Below are 24,702 nucleotides of genomic sequence, written 5' to 3'. Positions count from 1 at the left end.
CTTCTCTATATCATCTTCCTGCAAAATTTATTATTACCTATGTTCACCCCACCATAGGCAATATACTCCAGATCTAGGGATGATATACTAGTTCCTCATGCATACTAGAGATGGCATGGCAGTGTTAATAATGCTCTATTATGAAGCCAAGAACAAGGATGTGAATCCTAGCTCCCCTCATTTTTGCCTTTTTTTTGTTTTGTTTTTGAGTAAGTTTTTTCTCTTCTTTTTTTTTCTTAGTTTGCTTAAAAGTAGGATGTTTTAGTACATTATGTCCCTAGTCCTCCACATCAAATAAAAGCCATGAGAATTCCTAACATTTGGCTAAACAAGCAATCAACAAAAAATTTAGAATATCATTAAGCCTTATGACCTGCCCAACCAATGTCTTTAAATCTTCTGAGTCTTATGATTGCACAGTGGAGGATAGAATAAAATATGATCACATTTTGCCATCTAACTTTCTAATACAGTCTAATGTTTCCTATATCTGTGCATCTATGAAACCTAAATTATGGTTCTGATGTAATAATGTGATTTACCAAATGTTAAAGCCTTTTATGAATATAAATTATCATATGCCTCTATTATCCTCAGCATTATCATTAGAGATGCAAACAACTAAAGAATATGACTTATTTTGACTTAAGAAGGCAGATGTGAGCTCTTTTGCTATCTCAACATCAATTCCTTTGATCTGATTTGTGATCTTCATGACAATTCTGAATTTTATAATCCTACTTGGGAATGGAGATTCAGTAAAAAAGATTTCAAAGAGAATAAGTGATTTCTTTTTATAGAATATTCCTTAGACCCTCTGCCAAACATGGTGTATATGTAAGGGGCGGGGAAGGGGAGGAGGGATCTTTTTATTAGATCTTTTTTTTTTTTTTTTTTTTTTTTTTTTACTATTGCTTGATCTGGTATCAGAATTGCTACCCTGCTACTTTTACAACAACTGATGTATAATAGATTCTGCTCCAGCCTTTTACCCTTACTCTAAATATATCACTCTGTTTTAAATGTTTCTTGTAAATAGCAGATTGTTTAATTTTGGCTTTAAATCCAGTCTGCTATCTGCTTCTGTTTTATGGGAGTTAATCCCATTCACATTCACAGATAAAAAAAACTATATTTCTTGCCATCTTGTTTATCCACAGTTATACTTTTCTCTTTCTTTTCCTCTTTCTCTCCTACCTAGTATTTTATTACTTTCCACCCCCTGCCTCAAACAGTCCTCCCCTTTGGCAGTCCTTTCCCCTTTCTTAAACCTTTTTCTTTCTACTTCTGTTCTCGCTTTATTAGCCTGCTCCCTTTTGTTTTTCCTTACTTTCCTACTTCCCTGTAGGGTGAGAGAAGCTATATTACCCCTTAGAGTCAAATCTGATAAGAGAAGATTCACATAATGCTCATCCCCCTCCCCTCTTTCCCTCAATTATAACAGATCTTTTTTTTTTTTTTTTTTCTTCCTCTTAATGTCTGAATCTGCTCACAGGAGAACTTTAGTGCCAGCCCCTAGGAGGACTTCAGTACCAGCCTGAGGCCTGATCTTGGGTAAGGAGTGATGAGACAGAAGTTAAGCAGGAGTCCCTTTATTAAAAAAAAAAAAATCCTCAGCTTTATATACCCTATGTTTACATAATACATAACTATAGAATACTGCTCAAGTGGGACCACATAAACAATTTGCTATTGTGTGCACATGTTTCCTTGCCATATTAGCATGACTCTGCTTCAAGTACAACACAGGTTGTCACACCCCCTGACTTTTCAGGACAACCAAAATGCCCCTAGTATGCATGGGAAGGCAAACCTCCACAGTCTAATTACTGGACTAAAGGGTCTTACACTTTGCCCAGGGTTCCCACTCTCTGTGGCCCTCCGCATCTTTCTCTTTCTTTTTGTGTTAATTGAAGCAGGTATTCAACAGTGATTAAAACCATTAAAATGATTTTAAGTTTTAATAAGTTTTAACATGGGGGGAATCACATAGGCAAGTAGTAATATAACATGTAATATGGTAAACAAGGTGCTATAAAAGACTTTCATGAGTCCCAGAAGAAAGGTATAGAAAATAACTATTGTCTTGAGTCTCTCATCCACTGAACCTCCTCATGTAGGTAGTGTATATTTGTGGTCACCTGCTATGAGTTATTTATATACATACAACAAGAGGAATTCACAACTACACATACACCTCCTTCAGCAGCCAAGAGACAGTCCAAAGCCCATCTATTACCCATCACTTCATGTGCGAGGGAATTCAATGATTCTTGCAGGGTTTGAAGACCTGTATCCATCTCATTCACAATTACTTTTCTGGTCATGGTAATATGTATAAGTCAGTTGCCATATACATTGGTAACTGCCATGCACTTTTGGTAGTGGGTGTAGTTAGAAAGGGAACCAACCATTGGATCCTCACCTTCGTTTCCAGTGTCTTCTCTTTTTCCATCTCTCTGATGGATAAGGCAGATATGGTGCATGGGCACCCATCAGATTCCTTCATTCCTTCTCCATCTGTAGAGGCACAAACAAATCCTCTGCCTAAGTGATTAGCCTGTTTGGTCCCTTCCATTAATGGCTCTCAGGATCTCTCCACATGACCTGGTGATTATTTAAATGTATTGGAGCTGCTTGCACTGGACGCTGTCCTTCCTGTGGGTTATGAATCTTGTCTGCTGCAGCCAGTGCATTCTCATCTCCAGAATTACCTGTGGCTCCCCCTTTCTTTTGTTTTTGGAAGAGCGTCTTCATGTCTATTCCTCCTCAATACTATTGCTTGTCCCTCAAGTTTGAAGGGTATGCCAGTAGTGGCTGAGATCTGATGCTGTGCACAAAAGTGTGAGAAATGTTTGGAAGAATATGCAGGTCAATTATCTGTTTTTATTGCTTGTAGCACACGCATAATTGCAAATGCTTGTATAAGGAATTCAGTGACCACTCAGGCTGTCTCTTTTGCTGCTGGTATTGCAAAAGTGAATCCTGACAAGATGTCTACTACAACATGGATAAAAGACAGATGTCTTAAAGATTTGTAATGGGTTACAATCATTTGTCAAATTTCATTGGACTTCAAATGAATATGTTAAACATGGTAGAACTATAGGTTAAATCCAACATATGCATACATATTTATGCAATTATTGTGCCACCCAAGAAAGATTAAATCAATTCAGTAAAAAAAGAGAGAGAGAGAGAGAGAGAGAGAGAGAGAGAGAATCAAAATAAAATGCAAGCAAACAACAACAAAAAGAGTGAAAATGCTATGTTGTGATCCACATTTAGTTCCCACAGTCCTCTCTCTGGGTGTAGATGGCTCTCTTCATCACTGAATAAGTGAAACTGATTTGAAGAGATCAGAGGCTCTTAAATCAGCTGAGAGTCCCTTTTTTTCTGATTGTCAAATAACAATTGTATTTAGATATGATTCTTCTTTTTAATATTCATCAAATTGTTTAGGTACATTCTTAAGAGAAGGGAAGAGTCATCATAAGAACACATAGCATACAAGTGATAACAATATAAATATAAAGTTGTCGTTATAAAATGCAAATACTAGATTGAGAAAGACAAAATTCAGAAAAAAATTATTTTTCTAGGGGTCAGTGGAAGTGCACAGTGATTAAATACCTAATCAAGCTAATAATCAAAATAGCCTTTTGTGCCATAGTGAATGGATATGAATTTTTAAAAAAGCTTTAATATTCATTAGCTTAGCAAACAAATTAATATTTCCTTTTCTCTGTCAATATTCCTGTCTCTATGTTTTATGATTTGAACTGATCTTCAAAAAAAAATCTATTCAAGAAATTGTAGACTTAAATCTCAGCATTTTCCTCCCTATACAACTTTGCCTCCTTAAGATTTACTTAGATGATTAGACACTAATCAGTAGGCCATTTTTCTCAGGAGGTACTTCCAGTGACATGAAAAAGACATGCATTATTTCTTTTTTAAAATTAAATATTTTTAAAATTTCAAAACATATCTATGGATAATTTTTCAACATTAATCCTTGCAAAACCGTGTTTTCAATTTTTCCCACCCTTTCCTCACTTCTTCTTCTAGATGGCAAATAATATCATATATGTTAAACATGGTAAAAATATAAGTTAAATACATTATATTTTCTGAATTTGACTTTTTGATTTTTTATGGCCTAATATATTATCAGTTTTTTCTATAGTTTCCATGTATTGCTGAGAAAAAAAAAAAAATATATATATATATATATATATATATGTTCTTCTGTCTCCTTTACATTTTCTTAAATGGTCTATCATCCCTTATTTTTCTAAAATTCTATTTATCTCCTTAACTTCTTTCTCCCTTATTTTGCGGTTCAATTTATCTAATTCTGAGACAGAAAGGTTGACAGCACCCAGTACTATAGTTTTGCTATCTAATTCTTCTTGCAGCTCTCTTAGCTTCTGTATGAGTTTGGATGGTATACAACTTGGTATCTATGTGTTTAGTATTGATATTGCATTATTATCAATGGTACCCATTAGCAAGATATAGTTACCTTCCTTATCTCTTTTTAATTAGATCTATTTTTGCTTTTGTTTGCTCTGAGATCAGAATCACTACCCCCTGCTTTTTTTTTTTTTTTTTTTAACTTCAGCTGAAGCATAGTAGATTCTGCTCCAGACATTTACCTTTACTCTAAATGTATCACTCTCCTTTAAATGTGTTTCTTTAAACAACAAATTGTAGAATTCTGGCTTTTATTCCAGTCTGTTATCCACTTCTATTTTATGCAAGAGTTCAGTCCATTCACATTCACAAATAAAAGTATGAACTCTGTATTTCCTGCTGTCTTGTTTATCCCGAGTTATGCTTTTGCCTTTCCTCCTTTCCTTTCTTCCCAGTATTTGGAACTGAGACCCTTTCCCTCAAACAACCCTCCTCTATTTCAGCCTCTCCCCCTTTATTTTACCTTTCTTCTTTTATTTCTGTTCTCCCTTCTATTAACCTTTCCTATTTCTTTCTCCCTTCCCCTTTTAATTCCCTGTAGGGTGAGAAAAGTTTGTCTGTGAAGTTAAATGTGTCTGATATTCCCTCTTTCAGCCAAATCTGATGAGATTAAAATTCACACAATACTCATTACCCTCCCATCTTTCCCTCAATCATAACAGATCTTTTATGCCTCCTTGTGATGTCCAAATCTGCTCATGGAAGGACTTTGCTACCAGCCCGAGCCCTAATCTTGGATGAGGAGTGATGAGGCAAAAGTCAGGATGATGGCCAAGCAGGAGTCCCTTTATTTAAAAAAAAAATCATCAGCCTTATATACCATATGATCACGTTTGACACTTACCTTACATACTATACTATAGCACACTGCTCATGTGCTAACTGTAGGATACTGTGCATGCTAAATCACATTTGCTATTTTGTTCATAGTTTCCTTGTCATTTTGTATAACTCTGCTTCAAGTACAACACATATTGTCATGCCCTCTGAATTCTCAGGAAGGCCAAGATGCCTCAGAGGGAATGGGAAGCCAAGCCAAACACGGCCAGGAGTTTCTTACTGGACTAAAGGGCCTTATACTTCATCCAGGCTTCCCTCTATCTGTGGTTCTCTACATCTCTCCCTTTCTTTTTGTGTTAATTGAAGAAGGTATATATCAGTGGTTAAATCCATAAAATGGTGGATAACAAGTTTCAGCAAGGAAGAGTCACACAGGCAAGTAGTAATATAATAAGTAATATGAGGAAACAAGATGATATAAAAAACTTCCATGAGCCCCAGAAGGAAGGTATAAAAAATAATTATTGTCTTCTATATCTCCTCCATTGAGTGATGAGGCAGAATTCATGAAGATGGTCAAAAAGGAGTCCATTTATTCAAAAAAAAAAATCCACATATATCCTAATACCCATACATTACTATAGAGTACTGCACATGTGGGACCACAACTAGCTATAGTGTTCAGATGTCTCTTTGCCACTTGGTATCACTCTGTTTTAATTATACAGGCTGTCATACTCTTGACTTCTCAGGAAAGCTGAGATGGGGAACCAAACCAGACTGGTTAGCAGTGTCCCTTACTAGAATAAAGGAGTCTTTTAACTCACTAAGGGTTCCCCACTATCTGTGGTTTTCTACACAGTTTCTCTGTTTTTATTCTATCCCCTTCAATTGTCTCTTTCCCTGCCTATGTGTAGGGATAATATTTCTCTCTATTTCTTTCTATTTCTGTCTCTGTCTGCATCTCTGATCTCTGTTTCTGTCTGTTTTACTCGTCTTCTCTTTGGCTATGTCTCTCTTTCTCTCTTTTCTCCTTGCTGTCTGTCTCTTAAACACATACACAATGAAATTGATATTTTTAAGAAAAAAAGTCTTTTTTTCCCCCATGTTACTAAGGTAGTAGTAGAAAGCATAGTAAAATTGCACTCAAAGTATTTATGGATCATTGTCATTATTTAGTAAACAATAAAGGTTTTAATTTCAGTCACGATTGAACTAAGGAAGATGGAAATTTGGGCTGCTGTTTTCTATTTTCATATAGAATCTCTTGATAGATTCTCATTTTAGTGCAATTCCATTGCATCCCAGTGCAATGGAAAAAATAATCTGAAGTATTTTTTTTTAAAATAGGAAGTACAGTAGATGAGAATACTAATCCTCTTGGATTTGACTAATAGCATACACTAGATTCATTTAGGAAGTAGTTTTCCCAGTGCAGCAATGACATCCTTATTTCTCAGACTGTAGATTAGGGGGTTAAACATTGGGGTGACAATAGTGTAGAAAAGAGCAAGTACTTTGCTAGATGCTGATGATTGACTCGATTTTGGCTGCAAATACACAATACTTCCAGACCCATAGAAAAAGCACACAACCATTAAGTGAGAAGAACAAGTAGAGAAGGCTTTGGATCTCCCTGAGGTGGAGGGCAATTTCATTATTGTAGTTATGATTTTGATATAGGAAGCAAGTATCAAAACAAAGGGAATTGTGACAAAGAGTAGAGCCACAACATGGACAGAAACCTCTATGTTATATGTGTTTGTACATGCTAATGGGAATAAAGGGGGGGCATCACAGAAAACATGATTGATTTTATTAGGACCACAGAAGTTCATGGAAAAAATCTGATATGTCTGACCAATCATAATTGGAACCCCAGTTAGCCAGGAAGCCACAACCAATTGGACACATACTTTGTGATTCATGATGAGAGTATAATAGAGAGGCATAGTGATTGCCACATAACGGTCATAAGCCATCACAGTCAGGAGAAGGCACTCAGCACCTCCACAAATATAAAGAGAAAATGCTTGCACAGCACAGGCCAGGAAGGAAATTGTTCTCTTCTGGGTCCAGAGATCTGCCAACATTCTGGGCAAAGTGACTGATGTGTAACATATTTCCAAAAAGGAAAAGTTCCCTAAGAAAAAATACATAGGGGTATGAAGAGCTTGATCAATCTTGATTACAAAAAGGAGTATACTTTTTGGAGTATACATATAGGAGTATACATAAGTATACCTAACAGTATACTTATGTAGATGACAGAGAATATCCCAAATAGAAATCCTTGGAGATTGGGTAAATTAGAAAATCCCAGGAGAATGAATTCCTTCACATTTGTGAGATTTTTCTTTGGCATTGTGTCTTTCTTCTGCCTGTGAAAATGATGAATTCAAAATGCAGCAATCACTTTTTCCCCCTGGTCCTCAGTTTCCTTCATCCAAACAGGAATAGTTGGATTTGAAGATCTGCCATTTTCCTCCTAGATTTAATTTCATGTTTTCATCACCAGCTCCAACATCCAAAGTTATGTTCTTTCAATTTCTGCCCAAATTCTAACATTCTATATAATTGGGGGAAAAAAAAATCAACTAATAAGGGATTAAGTCCTACACCAGGGACTCTAATCATCTTCTATGACTATGATTGTTAAAAAAAAATGTTCTTAAAACCCTCAATTTAAGTAAGAACAAAATTGTACATCATATTGGACATTACTGTTTTGTGATTTGCCTATTTTAAGATCTTTCTTATTTCCATACCACTCACTGTGTAGTCTTCTCCTGTAATCACTAGGCAAAAAACAATTTTACCCTTGTTTGAATTATTCTCTCATAGCATTTATATCAGATGTTAGTCAATTAACAAATGGTTACTACTTAATCTTAATGAACTATTCAAGTATGTATCTATATTTGTGAAATATTTATAAAAAAAACAGATATACTTTTTTGGATAATTTAGTAATTAAAAAAAAAATAAGTCCAGCAGGCTATTAATGAAAGTATGGTCATTAACCAATCATTCCTAGACTAAAGACAACAACTGGAGATGGCTCCAGTTTAAAAACTCTTGCACTAAAGACTGATTGTACACCATTGCTTATGTCACCCCTTACATAGAAAATTTCTAGACAGCATATGAATCCCAATCTTGAACTATTTAGAGAAAAAGATCTGTGTCTTTCAAATTTGACTATGATACAATAGGTTTCCCTGCTTCACATTACATTCCTTTCAAGGTTGTGTGGGATGTGATCAAGATCTATTAATTTCTATGCAATCTAATTATAAGTGATGTTTTTTTTTAACAAAAAATGATCTTTTTGTTTTATTTTTTAAGATCCAATATATGCAAACATAATTATACAATTATCTTGCTGCATAAGAAAAATCAAATTAAACTGGAAAAAAAAAACTGAGAAAGAAATCAAATTGCAAGCAAACAACAACAGAAAGAGTGAAAATGCTATGTTGTGAAGCACACTCAGTTCCCACAATCCTCTCTCTGGTTGTAAATGGCTCTCTTCATCACAAGAAAAATGATCTTTTTAAAATGATGAATTCAGGAAAAGAGAGAGCTTCTGATTTTTCTCAAGATATTGAGTATTAATAACTATTGCTCACTTTAGTACTTGTTTCTTAGCACCTTAAAGTTAATGACTATTCATTTTGCAGTGCTATTGATTTTGAACTGAATGCACATAATTATTTAATATATATTTCACTTATGAACTATCAAATTTATATATCAGTCCAGTGATTTATTTACTATACCAAATAGTTGCCCCAATTTTGTATGAAGGTTAAAAACCCAAAGCTGTAAAGGGTTAAAACTCTGAATAGGTGCACTGGAATCAGACAACCAAGCACTTAAGGCTAATTACCTATTAAGCAATACTCTATTAGCATATGCTTGGAAAATGACCCTTCTCACTATTCTGTGCTGGCCTGATCTTTTGTTGTATACAGATAATCGTAGGAGGGATAAGAGGGTGGAGTAAGACAAGTCAGAGTCACTTTGGAAGAGGAAGAGGAGAAGGGAGGTTGGTTGATGGAGAGTGTGTGGCAGTTAATCTCCTTTATCTCTCTCCCTAAAGACTAAGGACTTTTCCTTCTCCTGACTCCAGCTAATTCTGAAGCCTCCAGGGAGCTAAACCAGACTTCACACAAAGCTCTTTAGATTCCCATTTCTTTATACTAAAACATTTAAGTAAAATCATTTAGCAAAATGTTTCTAATTTTTTATTTATTTTTTCCATTTTATCAATCATTTTTCTAATTCTAGTTACTTTGGTTTTAATCAGAATGTGCAAGTACAGTAATAGTTACCAAGCATTTACATACTGTGCTTTAATACCCATGAAATAATGTATAATCACATGGTTGACTCATTTTGCCTTCATAATATGCATATTTTAAATTTACTCTATATAATTTCAGTTTTGTAACAATACTTTAACAAATCTCTTTCTATCTGTCTTTCTGTCTGTCGCTCTATCTCTCTCAATTTTTTTTTCCAATGAATGAGTCCAATTTTGGTTCAAGTACTTTGTTTTTCAATAAAGAGTGCTATTTTGAAAATACTCTTCTCTTCCCTATCTGACTTTCACAGTACCTATATCTCAAAGTAAATGAGGGCATTTCAAATGGTGTGCCATTTTATATTTGAGCAAAATGAAGCGGGGACAAGTAGGTGGTACAAGGTATAGAGTTTAGGGCCTGAAATCCTTAAGACATAGTTTTGAGTTCAAATTTGGCCTCAGATACTAAATAGCACTATGTCTTTGGGCATGTCACTTAACTTTGTTGTTTGCATGCGTCATGGTAAAAAGAGAATATTATTAGAAATAGCAGTAATAATTATAACAGGTTCTTGTATTTTAGAGCATCTACTATTTGCCAGGCCCATTGCTAAGTCATTTAATCATATCATTCACTTGTACCTCAAAAGAAGTCTGAAATATAGGTGCTATTGCTTTGCTCATTTTCTAGATGGAGAAATAGAAGGAAACAGACATTCTCTGTTATACTCAGAGTCCCACAGATACTCTTTTTTGAGGACAAATTTGAAGTTGGATCTTTCCAACTACAGGCCCAATATCAACAATTATGCCACCTAATGGCCCCTAGCCATTAGACTTATGCCCTATAGTTAATGGACCAAATAATATCAAAAGTTTTCATAAATATTACTTATCTGACAGAAAAATAAAAATTAATACAATTTTCTTTTTTGACATCATACTTAGTAAAATAGTTTAGTTTTTTTTTTTTTAAAGCAAGCAAAAAACCCCTCAAAATTTGTCAATGTTGGTGGTCTATCAAAAAGGCAATAACAAAGATACTGTTTTTGTAGAGTTGATTTGATAGAGTTAATAGAAATAATTGAGCCAAGATTAAAAAAAAAAACACAAAAACATTTGAAATGATGCAAAAAAGACACTAGCCTATTTTTTTCTCTGTGGATCAGCAGGTTAGTTACTGTAACATACTGGAAGGATATCAGTGGCAACAGAAAGATCCTATAGATACCAAATTTTTATAATACTGTTTGTGGAAATAAAACAAATATTTAAACCTGGAATGGGAAACTGATGAATATCAGTGAATAATTCAACATATATTGATATGTGATTTTAATTAAAGATTATATTAAGAAAAATGACATTATCATAAATAAAAGAGATTTGAGAAGCCTTTGTAATGAACTGAGAAGAAAAGAGAATCAAATTCTATTTAACAATAATGTGAATTGACAAAACAGTAATAGGAAACTCTGGTGAGATTAACAACATGAACACAATTAGATCTTGAAGAACAGATGACAAAGGCTGCTTTCCTGCTTTAAAAATGAGAGTTGGAGGAATATTGTATCATTGCTGCAGTATTGTTGTTCTAGTGTATGGCTTTTTTGAAAATTTTAAAACTCTTTTTTACAAAAAAAAAATCAAGAGGTTGGGGTATTTGGGGAGATAGCTGTGCTTAAAAATAAATTGTCCCTGGAAATATAAAATGGATTATAAATAAACCACATAAATGTATTTATTGGGCTATTTTTGCATCTATTGATGAAGGGTTATGTTCCCATACCTTGGATAGCAAGTTGGGAGATGATATTCTATATAAAGTACTTTTCATTTCTTGGATATCCTGTTTCCTTAATCTCTATCCTTGAGTGGGATCATAAAATTCAGACCTGCCAGATGGATCACTGAGAGTTCAAACCATACATTTCTTTCAAGTAAGAGAAACTCCAGGATTGACAGCAAAAACACTTACCATTCTCAGATGAAATTAATCACATCCAGCTGCTTATTTCTCTGAAGAATACAATAAAATATTATAAGCATATAAGTGGAATCCATTGATTTCTTTAATGCTTATAAAGATGTTAAGAAATGTCTTTTTATTTAACTCTCACTTTAGAACTCAATGACAGGATTTCAGATTAGAAGACTGAAATTCAGACAATCTGAATGACTTGCTTAAAATTCACAATGATTTTCAAAATGAGGATTTGAACCCAGTGTCCTTATGACTGCTGGTTCAATAATTTCCTATGCTATTTCTCACACAAGAATTACAATATCACACAAACTAAAGCCATACCTGCAAAAATAATCAACTCCTCTACTTAAAACGACCCTTTCATAAAAGTCACGTTGACCTTAATAAATAGAAATGGTTCTTGCTTTTCTTAGCTCTATGGGGACACCACCTCTCCCATGCTACTTATCACCTTTTAATGAGATGGAAGATATACTGGCTCAAAGTCCAGTAAATTGAGCACTTCTTAATGAGAGAGAATTGCATCAGAGAAAAATCTGGGTTTTTAAGCCATAAAGCCATATTTCATCATTCCTTCAGTACTTTTAATTTACTTAACTATTACACAATCTCTATTCATCTCTCAAAAGGAATTATTCTTTCTGTAAAGTGGTGTTTTGCCTTGCTTTTAGACGTACATTTTGTGAGAATTGCAATTAGTAAGGATTGAATATTTCAGCCACAGTAACTATTATCCTAAAAAAATCATTACCCAATTCTTCAATCTACTAACAAAAATGAAAGTACCCTTGTCATTTCAAAGCAAATTTCCTTCTCTTTATCATCTTTCTGCAAAATGTAGTATTAGCTATGTTCACCCCACCATAAATAATGCACCCCAGATCTAAGGAAGATATACTAATTCCTCCTGGATACATTGAGATAGCAGAGCAGTGTTAGTAATACTCTATTAAGAAGCAGATAACAAGGGAGTGAATCATAGCAATTCTTATTCTTCCCTTTTTTTTTTTTTTTGTGCTTGAGTAACTTATCTCTCTTTTTTTCCCCCTCAATTTGCTTAAAAGGACAATGTTGTTATACATATAGTCCCTATGAAGCTATATTAAATAAAGACCATGAATATTCATATTAGTTGGATAGGCAAGCAATTAACAACTAATCTCTCTGAAAAAAAAATAGAGTATCAGTGGGTCTTATATATCTTTAAATCATCTAGGTCTTAAGATTGCACAGTGGAGGATGGAATAAAACATACTCATATTTTACAATGTAACTTGCTAATGCAGTCTAATGTTTCCTATACTTTTGCATCACTCTGCTACTGTACTCTTAAGATTTAAGGGCTTTCTATTACATTAGTAGTTGAATTCCTTGTCTTTCTGTCTTTGTTTCTCTCTCTCTCTCTCTCTGACTCTATCTCTGTCTCTCTCTGTTTCTGTATGTCTCTTGTTTATCTCTGCCTCTCTTTGTTTCTGTCTCTATTTCTGTCTTTATCTCTCTGTCTCTCCTTCATTTGTAGTGTGGGTGCTGAAAAAGCTGGGATCAATATTCAGCTTAATGTTTTCCAAATACTAACTTCTAAATCAGTTCTTTTTCCTTCACTTGCTCATTAATATGATCCTTCATTCATTTTCTACTAGAGTGAAACCTGCTGATTCTATGATTAGTTCATTTTGATCTTCTGGTCCTAACCTAGACTTATTTCTGGAATAATGTGATATGTGACTGACTACAGTCTACAAAAGGTCTCCTTTTCCCATATTTCATAAAATAATTTTGAAGTACAATATAAGAAATATATCTTGTAGGTAAAAGCATTTTCAGATTTTTTTTTTCTTTAGGAATAGTGGAAGTCAATAACACTATGAAAAATCTGAGATGAGGGCATCTTAAATAAATGGAGAGTTCCTTTTTTCTGATTGTCAAGTAGCAATTCTATTTGGGAATCATTCTTATTTTACATATTCATTAAGTTGTTTAGGCCTCTGCTTAGGAGAAAAGAAGAGTGATCATAAGAACATGTAGCATAAAAGAAATAACAAAATTAATATGAAATTGTCATTATAAAATGCAAATACTAGATAAAGACAAAATTCATAAAATAATTATTTCGATAAGGAATCAGTGTAAGTGAAGAGTGATTAAAACAAAATAAAATTAAATTAAAATAATTAAGTTAATAATCAAAACAACCTTTTGTGCTATAATGAATGGATATAAATTTTTTTTTAAGTTTTAAACTTCTTTACCTTAGCAAACAAATTAAGCTTTCTTTTTCACTGTCACCATTTCTGTCACCACAGTAGTTTTTTTTTTTTTTTTAAGAAAAAAAAGCTGAATATTGGTAGTATATAAAGGAAAAGAACATGGTCCCTACCTTTTCAGCACTCACACTACAAATGAGGGAGAGACAGAGAGATAAAGACAGAAATAGAGACAGAAACAAAGAGAGGCAGAGAGAAATAGGAGACATACAGAAACAGAGAGAAACAGAGATAGAGTCAGAGAAAGAGAGAGATATTTTGTGATTTGAATTGATCTTCAAATAATTATGTATTCAAGAAATCCCAGACTTAAAGCTCAGGGTTTTTCTCCTATACACCTTTTCCTCATTAAGGTTTATGTAGAGGATTGGTCACTGAACCAGAAGACCATTTTTTTCAGGAGCTAATTCCAGGGATGTTCAAAGAACAAACATCATTTCTTTCTTTTTTTTTTTTTAAGCTTTTTATTTATTTTTAATTTTTAAAGCTTTTTATTTACAAAACATTTGGAGGGATAATTTTTCAAGATTGAGTCTTGCAAAACCTTGTGTTCCAAATTTAGTGTTAGCAGTGATGAGGTAGAGTTGTGAAGCAAAACTAATGAAGATGATCAAGCAGAATTCCATTATTGAAGAAATTCTCAGCCTTATATGCCCTATGCTTACATAATACACTTACATAACTATAGGACACCACACATCTGATAATTATTGGATGTTGAGCAAGGGGGATCATATAAATGACTTGCTATTGTGTTCCTACATTTCCTTGTCATTTAGTGTAACTCTGCTTCAAGTATAATACAGGTTGTCATGCCCCCTGGTTTCTCAGGAAGTTCCTGATGCCCCTAGGGAGGATGGTCAGTTCTTTAAGAAAAATTTTAGAAACCTTTTCTTCAAAATCCATGGCCAGTCATGTAATACCCAAATTATCCCTAGAAGGGACCCGTGTATGAAATTTGCATCTGTGGCCAATAAAATTTGCTACTTTGGGATGGTTTCACAGGATACACTAATTCATCTTGTGAGGTCCTATCTCCCATAATTCTATTGCTCATTTAATGGCCTTTAACAAGATTCTAGCCACAAAAACTCAGTAAAAAATAAGGCTTTAATCTGGTTGTGCTGTTTTTGTTATGGATTTCTAATCATTAGGAGTTAGGATTTCATAAGCCAATTTTTTTAACAATATCCTCACATAAGATGATGCAGGTTCACAGAGATTACAATCCTTTGTCAGATCTTTCATAACTTCCAGATTAAAAGGAGTATGTCTTCTCTTGATTTAACCTTGATGCCTGTTGGGGTCCAGTTCTTTAATCATGCTTCCATTCGCAACTCAAACATATCCCATCCCTCCTCCTTTGCCTGAACCAGTGCCTCCTGTAATCAGGACATAGGAGGAGGACAAGATGGCCTTGCTGGTGATGCTGATGGAGTCACCACTCCTCCCATTCTTTCATCTCCATCCCACATAGGTGGATTTGAGGGAGGAGGATAAAAAAGTAGTGGAGAAGTGGGGATATAACCCAGGGGCAAGGGAGCAGGGGCGGGAATGAAGGAGGGAAGTGAGGGCAGGATGAGAAATGGGAAGTGCCACACCCCTCCAACCTCCCAGGGCCATCTTTGTCTTTGTTCAACCTGCCTTGAGAGTTGTCAGCACCTTCTTTATGCTTATTTTCCTTACCCTCGTTTGTTTGGCACCCTACAGTAAAATCCCTCTTTTTTGGATGCTATGTGAGATCTCTCAAAGACAATTTTATTACAATGAACATAAGAAATGTGTACTTGGGTATTGAGCCAAGACCCATAGTATGGGAATATTAAGTTAGTAGTTCTCCCACTATCTCCCACTTCTCTGGCTCAAATGTTTCCTCCTTTGGGAGCTATGGAGACATGTACTCCACAGTATCTAAGAACTGATAAGATCTGATTCACTAACAAACCTTGCTCTTTTATTAATCTAACCAAGGATTTCTCAAACCTCCCTCCAGGGGGAGGCTCTTTTCTAAGTGCTTGCCCCATTTTGGCTGGAAAACAAAAAGGAATAATTTAGCCCTTGCCCAATGTTCCCACTGGCTGTTCAGAGTTACCCTATTTCCCGATATCTGTGTTTCCTCACCCAAACACCCACTGTTCTGGTCAGCTGAGCTACTGTGTGCTTTGCTCTTGAGTGTCCCACATTGAACAACTGTACAGGTCTGGACCTGCTCATGGGAGGATTTTGGTGCCAGTCTAAGTCCTGATTATGGGTGAGGAGTGATGAGGCAAAACTCATGAGGATGGTCAAGAAAGACACCCTTTATTCAAAAAATCCTTAACCTTGTATACCCTATGCTTACATAATATACTTCTATAATTACAGGATACTGAGCACGAGGGACCACATAAATAATTTTCTATTGTGTGCAGATGTTTCCTTGCCTCTTTAGTATACTTGGCTTTAATTACAACACAGATTGCCAGGCCCCTGACTTTTCAGGAAGGCCAAGATTCCCTTAATGGAAATGAGCAGCCAAACCAGACTGGTCAGCAGGATTCCTTAGTGGACTAAAGGGTCTTATATCTCGCCCAGGGCTCTCCACTATCTGAGGCCCAATACACAGTTTCTCTGTTTTTGTACTCCTTCTTCAACTGATGCTTCCCCTACCTACTTGTATGGATGAATATCTCTCTGTCTCTCTGTCTCTGTCTCTGGTAGTCTGTTTCTTTTTTGTTATCCCTCTCTGTCTCTCTGTCTTTCTCTCTTTCTTCCCTTCTTTTTCTTAAACACACACACACACACACAAATAAATTAATATTTTTAAGAAAAATGTCTCTTCTTTCCTGTTACAGGAAAGAGTAGAAAGCACAATAAAATAGCACTCAGATTATCAGTTGATCATTGTAATTATTTAACATACAATAAAGGATTTAATCTCAGTCAAAATTGAACTAAGGAACATGGAAATTTTGGGCTGGCATTTTCTGTTTTCAAATAGAATTTCTTGACAGTCTTGCATTTTAATGCCATTTTATTTCAATGGAAAACAATAAACGGAACTTTTTTTTTTTTTTTTTTTTTTTTTTAATAAGAGATATGGCAGAAGTGAATACTAATCCATTTAAATATGACTAACTGCTCCATATGTGAATTCACTTAGGAAGTAGTTTTCTCAATGCAGCAATGACATCCTTATTTCTCAGACTGTAAATAAGGGGGTTAAACATTGGGGTCACAGTGGTGTAGAAAAGAGCAAGCATTTTGCTGGATCTTGATGATTGACTGGATTTTGGCTGCAAATACACAATACTTCCAGACCCATAAAAAAAGCACACAACCATTAGGTGAGAAGAACAAGTGGAGAAGGCTTTGGATCTCCCTGAGGTAGAGGGCAATTTCATTATTGTAGTAATGATTTTGATATAGGAAGCAAGTATCAAAACAAAGGGAATTGTAACAAAGAGTAGAGCCACAACATGGACAGAGACTTCTATCTTATATGTGTCTGTACACGCCAATGGGAATAAGGGTGGGGCATCACAGAAAATGTGATTGATTTTATTAGGGCCACAGAAGTTGAGAGAGAATATCCGGTATGTCTGAGCAATCAGGACTGGGACCCCAGTCAGCCAGGAAGTCACAACCAGTTGGACACATACTTTGTGATTCATAATGAGAGTATAATAGAGAGGCTTAGTGATTGCCACATACCGGTCATAAGCCATCACAGTCAGGAGAAAGCACTCTGCCACTCCAAAAATATAAAGGAAACAAGTTTGTACAGCACAGGCCAGTAATGAAATAGTTCTCTTCTGGGTCCAGAGATCTGCCAACATTCTGGGCATAGTGACTGATGTGTAACAGATTTCCAGAAAGGAAAAGTTCCCCAGGAAAAAATACATTGGGGTATGGAGAGCTGGATCAGTCTTGGTTATAACAATGAGGAGGCCATTTCCTATCAGTATACTTATGTAGATGACAAAAAATATCCCAAATAGAAACCCTTGGAGATTGGGAAGGTCAGAAAATCCCAGAAGAATGAATTCCTTCACGTATGTGAGATTTTCCTCTGCCATTGTAGCTTTCTTCTGCCTGTGGAAATGATGAATTCAAAATGAAGCAATCACTTTCCTTCTCTGGTCCTCAGTTTCCCTCCTTCAAATAGAAAGAATTGGATTTGAAGATCTGCCATTTCCCTCTTAGATTTCATTTCAGGTTTTCATCATCAGCTCCAACATCCAATATTTCATTTTCTGTCTCAGTTCTAATATTCTATATAATTAGGTAAAGATAAACAAAAAACAAATCAACTAATAAGGGATTAACTCTGTATTCTAAATCAAGGATTCTAATCAAGGTCTAAGACCATCATTCTAAGATAAAATTATCCTTAAAATCCTCAGTTTAAGTTAAGAACAAAATTCTATATCATATTGAATATTTCTGTTTTGTAAATTTGTCTATTTTAAGGTCTATTTTATTTATTTATCTCTCATTGTGTAATTTCTTTTGTAATCACTAAGCAGAAATCAATCCTACCCTTTGTGAGACACACACACACATATATACACATATATATATATATACATATATGTGTGTGTGTGTGTATGTATATACATAAATGACAGACATGCTTTCTGGGTAATTTAATCACTTTAAAAAATAAGCACAGCATGCTATTCATGAAAGGATGGTTATTTACCCATCTTTCTTAAGACAAAGACAAAAATGGCGATGGACTCCAGTTTAAAGATTAATGCAATAGAGACTGATTGCACACCCTGCTAAGGTCACTCCCATTCAAAGAAAATTTCTGAACATCAGATCACTCCAAATCTTGGACTGTCTAGACAAAAGAATCTGTCTCTATCAACCTTGACAATAATACAATAGGTTTCTCTACCTCATATCAAGTTCCTTGCAGTATTGTGTGGTATATGATCAAGCTTCATTAGAGTCCATGTAATCTAATTATCAACAATATCCTTTTGAAGGAAAAAAATGATCTTTTTAAAAATGAGGAATTCAGGAGAAGAGAGAGCCTCTGAATTTCCTCAAGATATTGATGATTATTAATTATTGTCCACACTTGGTACTAGGTTCTTAGCATCTTAAAGTTAATGAAAATGCATTTTGCAATTTTATTGATTTTGAACTGAATGCACATAAATATTCAAAATTTTTTCACTTATGAACTTCCAAATTTATTCAAAAAGAAGAAGCTATGTTCCTCAATATTAGTCCATTGAAATCATGGCTGATTCCACTTTGATAAGTACACTGATTTTTTTTTCTTTAATCTTAACACATTTGCTGTTTTAAAGTTATTTTCAGTTATGTCCAATATTCCTTGACATGATTTGGGACTTTTTTGCAAAGATAGGGGAGTGCTTTGTCCTTTCCTTTTCCATCTCACTTTTCAGATGAGAAACTGAGGTAAAGCAAGTTAAGTGACTTGCCCATAGTCACTCTCTTTGTGAGGCTGCATTTGAACTCTTTGAAGATACGTCTTTTTCCAAGTCCAGTAATTTATTCACTGTACCATGTAGCTGCCCCAATTTTGTATTAACTTTAAAAACCCAAACCCCTTTAAATTACTATTTCCTTATGCTACAATATTTTAAGTAAAATCATTCACCAAAATGTTTTGAATTTTTAAAATGTTTAATTTTGTCTATTGTTTTCTAAATTCTGGCTACTTTGCTTTTGATCAGAATGTACAAGTACTAGTAAGAGTTACTAGCATTTACATATTTTGACTTTGATTTAATACCTATAAAATACTGTATAATCACATAGTTAACTCATTTTACCTTCATACGATATATTTTAAAATTACTCTTCATCCTTTCAGTTTTGTAATAATGCTTTAACAAGTCTCTCTCTGTTTTTCTCTTTCTCTTTTTCTGTGTGTGTGTGTGTGTGTGTGTGTGTGTGTGTGTGTCTGTCTCTGTCTCTGTGTCTCAATTTTTTCAATGAAAGAGATTAATTTTAGTTCAAGTACTTTGTGATTTAATAAATGGTGCTGTAAATTGGTTTGAATATGCATTCTTTCCCCTTTCTGATTATCTGATTTCCACAATAAATATATCTCAAAGTGAATGAGAGCATTTCAAATGGTGTTCCATTTTATATTTGTGTAAAATGAAGGGGTAGATGGGTAGAACAATGGATAGAATTTCGGCCTTAAGTCCTTAAGACTTAATTTTGAGTTCAAATTTGGCCTCAGATACTAAATAGCACAATGTCTTTGGGCGTGTCACTTAACTGTGTTGTTTACATGTGTCATGGTAAAAATAGATTTTTTTTTTAAATAACAGTAATAATTTTAATATTTTCTTGCATTTTATAGCCTCTGCTATTTGCTAGGCCCTAAGTTAAGTGTTTTACCAATATTACCAATATCATACATTTGTACCTAAAAAGAAGTGTGAAATATAGGTGCTATTGCTTTCCCTATTTTCTAGACAAAAAAAAAAAAAAAAAACAGAAACAGACATTCTCTAATGCACTCAGAGTCCCACAAATAGTCGTTTCTGGGATCAATTGCCTAATTGAACCTAGGCATTTGAGATCCTCCATAGTTAATGGACCAAATAATATCCATGCAGTTTTCATTACTATTATTTACTTAACAGAAAAATGAAAAGTAATGCAACACACTTTGGACAACATACCTAATGAATTAGTTTAATTAAAAAAAAAAAAAAAAAACAAGCAAAAAAACTCCACATTGTGTCAATGTTGTAGTTCCAGGAGGAAGACAAGCATAAAGGTAGCCTTGTGGTAGAGCTGGTAATTAATCCAAGATTCTCAAAATCCATTTGGAATTTTGATAGAAAAGGCATTAAACTATTCATTCCCTGTGGATCAGCAACCTGATTACTGAAACATATATTGGAAGGATATCAATGACAAAAAGAAAGATCCTACACATACCAAATTTTCATAATATTGTTTATGGAAACCAAACTTTCAAAAACTGGAATGGGAAATGGACATTAATCACCGAATAATTAAACATATTGATATGTGATTTTAATTAAAGATTATATTTTAAAAAAAGATGACAGTATCATAAACGAGATTTAAGAAGCCTTTTTTAATGAAGTGAGAAGAGAGTCAAACTGCTTAACTGCACTGTGAATTGACACAACAGTAATAGGAACCTCAGATGAGATTAATGATACTAAAAAATTTTGATCTTGAAGAACAGATGACAAAGTCCGCTTTCTGGATCTTAGAAATTATCTTTGAGGAGAAGGTAGTCCTGGAATATTGAATCATTGCTCCTGTAATTGTTTTTCTAGGGTTTCCTTTTCTCTAAAATTTTTAAATAAAAAGAGAAAATAAGTGGTTGGAATATTTGGGAAAACAGCTGTCCTTAAACCCCTGGAAATATAAAAGGAGTTATAACTAAATAGCATGATTGTATTTATTGGGTTATTTTTGTGTCTACTGATGAAGGGTTAGCTCCTTTTACCTTGGATGGTAAAATGGGAGATGATATTCTGTATAAAGTACTTTCCATTTCTTTGGACATCCTCTTTCCTTAATCTGTATCCTTGAGTGGGATCATTATATTCAGACCTGCCAGATAACACATGGATCACTGAGAATTCAAACCATAAACTTGTTTCAAGTAAGAAAAATTCAAGGATTAGTAGTAAAAATACTCACACTTACCATTCTCAGTTGAAATAAATCATTTCCAGCTGCTTATTTCTCTGAAGAATATAGTAAAATAATAAAAGCATATAAGTGGCATCATTTAATTTCTTTAATGTTTACAAATCTGTTAACAGATGTATTTTTATCTAACCCTCACATTAGAACTCAATGGCAGGACTGCAGATTAGGAGACTGGGATTCAAACAATCTAAGTTATTTACCTAAAATTCACAATGATTTTCAGAATGAGGATTTGAACCCAGTGTCTTATAACTGCTGGATCAGTACTTTCCTAGGCTATTTCTCACACAAGAATTACAATATCACACAAACTAAAGCCACACCCTGCAAAAAAAAAATACTCTACTCAAAATGACCCTTTCATAAAAGTCATTTTGACCTCTATAAGTAGAAATGGTTCCTGCCTTTCTTAGCTCTATGGGGACACTACCTCTCCCATGCTACTTATCACATTTTAATGAGATGGAAGGTATACTGGCTTAAAGTCCAGTAACCTGAGCACTTCTTAATAAGGGAGAATTACATAAAGAAAAATCTGGGGTTTTGAGGCGTGAGACCATGTTTCATTATTCCCTCAGTACTTGTAATTTACTTAAATATTACACAATCTCTGTTCATCACCCAACCTAGGTTATTTTATCTGTAAATTGCTATTTTGCATTCCTTGTAGGCATGCATTTTGTGAGAATTATAATTTTAAAAAAAATGCGTAATTTAGCCACAATGACTATTATCCTAAAAATCATTGCCCAATTCTTCATTTTGAGAAAAGTGTAAACACCTCTGACATTTTAAAACAAATTTTCTTTTCTATATCATCTCACTGTAAAATTTAGTATTAGCTATGTTTACTCCACCACATGCAGTGCACCTCAGATCTAAGAATGATATATCAATTCCTTCAGTATATGTTGGAATAGCAGAGTAGTGTTAATAAGACTGTATTATGAAGCAGAGAAGAAGGGTATGAATCCTAGCTCCCTTTCTTCTTGTCTTTTTTTTTTTTTTTTTGTCTTTGAATACGTTATGTCTCTTCTTTTTTCCTCAATTGGCTTAAAATGAGAATGTTGTACTACATTATGTTCCTAGTCCTCCACATCAAATAAAAGCCATGAGTATTCATAACAGTTGTCTAGGCAAGCAATCAACAACTAATATCTCTGAAAAAAAAATTAGAGTATCATTAAGCCTTATGACCTGTCCAACCAATATCCTTAAATCCTCTGGGTCTTAAGATTGCATAGTGGAGGATGGAATTAACATACCCATTTATTACTATCTAACTTGCTAATACAGTCTAATGTTTCCTATAATTGTGCATTCTCAATGCTACTGTACTCTTAAGGTATAAGGGCTTTCTATTAGATCAATAGCTGAATTTGCTATCTCTCTGTCTCTGTCTCTGTCTCTCTCTGTATCTGGCTAGATAGTGTTCACTAATGTTTAACAAGGAATTCAAAAAGCTTTCAATGGGTCTATTAATCAATAACTTATTTTAAAAGAAGTAATAACATTATTATCACTTGAGGAAGATTTTTTTTTCTAAAATCCATTTAATGTTGATAATACTAATATTAATGATAATCATGTTAATTCTGCTGGAATAATTATGACTATTATTTTCAAAGTGTTTTTAGATTTAGTGTCTGAAATATTCTTGATATTTGCCTTTTGTGTTAGCAGTATTAGTAACATTCACAGAGCACACAAAAGTAGTCTGAAGCACAGAAAACCGTCTACACAGTTTGTGTGTCATAGTGCCAAAAATAAAATTCTAGGGGAGTCAACATATAACTGTATAAAATCATTGACACCAAAATAAGGGATATGACTTCACAAAGGCAGGGATGATATTGGTCTATTAGTTGGTTTAGTATCAAACATGAAAAGGATCCCAGAGTTCACCCCTCACATAATAAATAAGGAAAATGCAGCCCAAATAATGTTACATATTAATTACAATATAAATAATATAACTTTTGGGATTTGAACCCTTATTCTATTTCTAGAGGCAATATTTCTCTCACTGTCCTATTTTGACTTAGAACAATCCAAACTGACTAGAGAGAGAGTTTATTGGAGTCGAAATATTTTTCTTAGAAAGAAAAGTAAAAGCCTTTTTGTAAGATTCACTTAATTTCTCTCAGTATTTCAATAAGTGGTATCAATCTTCTTGGCCCCTACCATCTTTAAAGAATCTAATACTCTCCAAATTCTCCTTCATTACTCCCCACATCCTCCATATAAGAGTTATACCTTAGATATACAAAGTTTATGCTCACTTTGAAATATAAGAAATAATAGAATTTACATTTTTTTTCTCTCATTCATCCAGAAAACAGATCTCAGATCAAGCTATCATATGAAAATGTAAAAGCAATATAATCTGATGAGTGAAAAGGTATTAAAATGAAATAACTTATTACCACTTGTGAATAAACTCTTAACATTAGAATTTTAAGAATTTATTAGATAAATTATTTTCAATTAACACATATTCTTGCATTCATATTAGAGAGAAAATATATTCTACCTATTTTTTTTTTATTGAGCTGTTTTTAAATGCAGAACACATTTTAAGAGAGTAAAAGATGTATAAGGACTGATATACACAGAGGTCATTTACTAAATGACAAATATCTGGTATGAATCCTAGAATATGTTCATTAAAGATAGGGTGATATCTATATATACATATATTCACATATATAAACACATATATGCATAATTGCACATATATATGTTTGCATATATATGCATTCACACACATATTTATATCTTTATATTACTATCTGTATCTAGGTATGTATACACATAAACATGTATATGGAGAGAGAGAGAGAGAGAGAGAAAGAGAGAGAAACACACAGAGAGATAAAGTCAGTCTAAAGATAACCAGAAAATTCTGCACAGAAAAATTAGAGGAAATATGATAGGCTTTAAAAGATCTATCATATTCTAATAAGCAAAAAAAAAAAAATGGGGAAAGTTTTCTAGGATGAAAAAAAAAAAAAAAAACTTCCATGAGCACAAGTAGGAAGACTTAAAAGTATAAAATATAAGGGACATTCAATTGGGAAAATATATAGCATGTCAATTTTTTTTTTCTATCTCATATCTTACAGCAAGGTTATATTTCCCATTGTCTAAAGATTATCACATTGGAAAAGAGAAATATTAAGTGTAATGGTGAATGACTGTCTTGTTGC

At 33.9% G+C, this 24,702-nt stretch overlaps 2 protein-coding genes across 2 annotated transcripts; both read right to left on the bottom strand.

Annotated features, from left to right (window-relative positions):
- Positions 1-6,668: 6,668 nt before the first annotated feature.
- Positions 6,669-7,624, bottom strand: LOC127541876 (olfactory receptor 10AG1-like). Its single transcript, XM_051967180.1, has 2 exons — positions 7,503-7,624; positions 6,669-7,470 (listed from the first exon to the last, which is right to left on the bottom strand). The coding sequence occupies exons 1-2, from the start codon at positions 7,622-7,624 to the stop codon at positions 6,669-6,671; spliced, it is 924 nt and encodes a 307-aa protein (XP_051823140.1).
- Positions 7,625-16,953: 9,329 nt separating this feature from the next.
- LOC127540599 (olfactory receptor 10AG1-like) lies at positions 16,954-17,877 on the bottom strand. The gene has a single exon (XM_051965375.1). The coding sequence runs from the start codon at positions 17,875-17,877 to the stop codon at positions 16,954-16,956; it is 924 nt and encodes a 307-aa protein (XP_051821335.1).
- Between the last annotated feature and the right edge of the window lie 6,825 nt (positions 17,878-24,702).

Source organism: Antechinus flavipes, chromosome 6 (genome assembly GCF_016432865.1).
Source record: "Antechinus flavipes isolate AdamAnt ecotype Samford, QLD, Australia chromosome 6, AdamAnt_v2, whole genome shotgun sequence".
In the NCBI taxonomy this organism is placed as follows: Eukaryota; Metazoa; Chordata; class Mammalia; order Dasyuromorphia; family Dasyuridae; genus Antechinus; species Antechinus flavipes.
This window is presented reverse-complemented; position numbering and strand designations above follow the sequence as displayed.

Bases quoted from the DNA above. Each gene is read 5' to 3' on its own strand.
- LOC127540599 (XM_051965375.1), bottom strand. From the start codon at position 17,877: ATGGCAGAGGAAAATCTCACATACGTGAAGGAATTCATTCTTCTGGGA.
- LOC127541876 (XM_051967180.1), bottom strand. From the start codon at position 7,624: ATGCCAAAGAAAAATCTCACAAATGTGAAGGAATTCATTCTCCTGGGA. The intron at 7,471-7,502 runs TATACTTATGTA...TATGTATACTCC, and splicing joins TACATAAGTATACTGTTAGG to AAAAAGTATACTCCTTTTTG.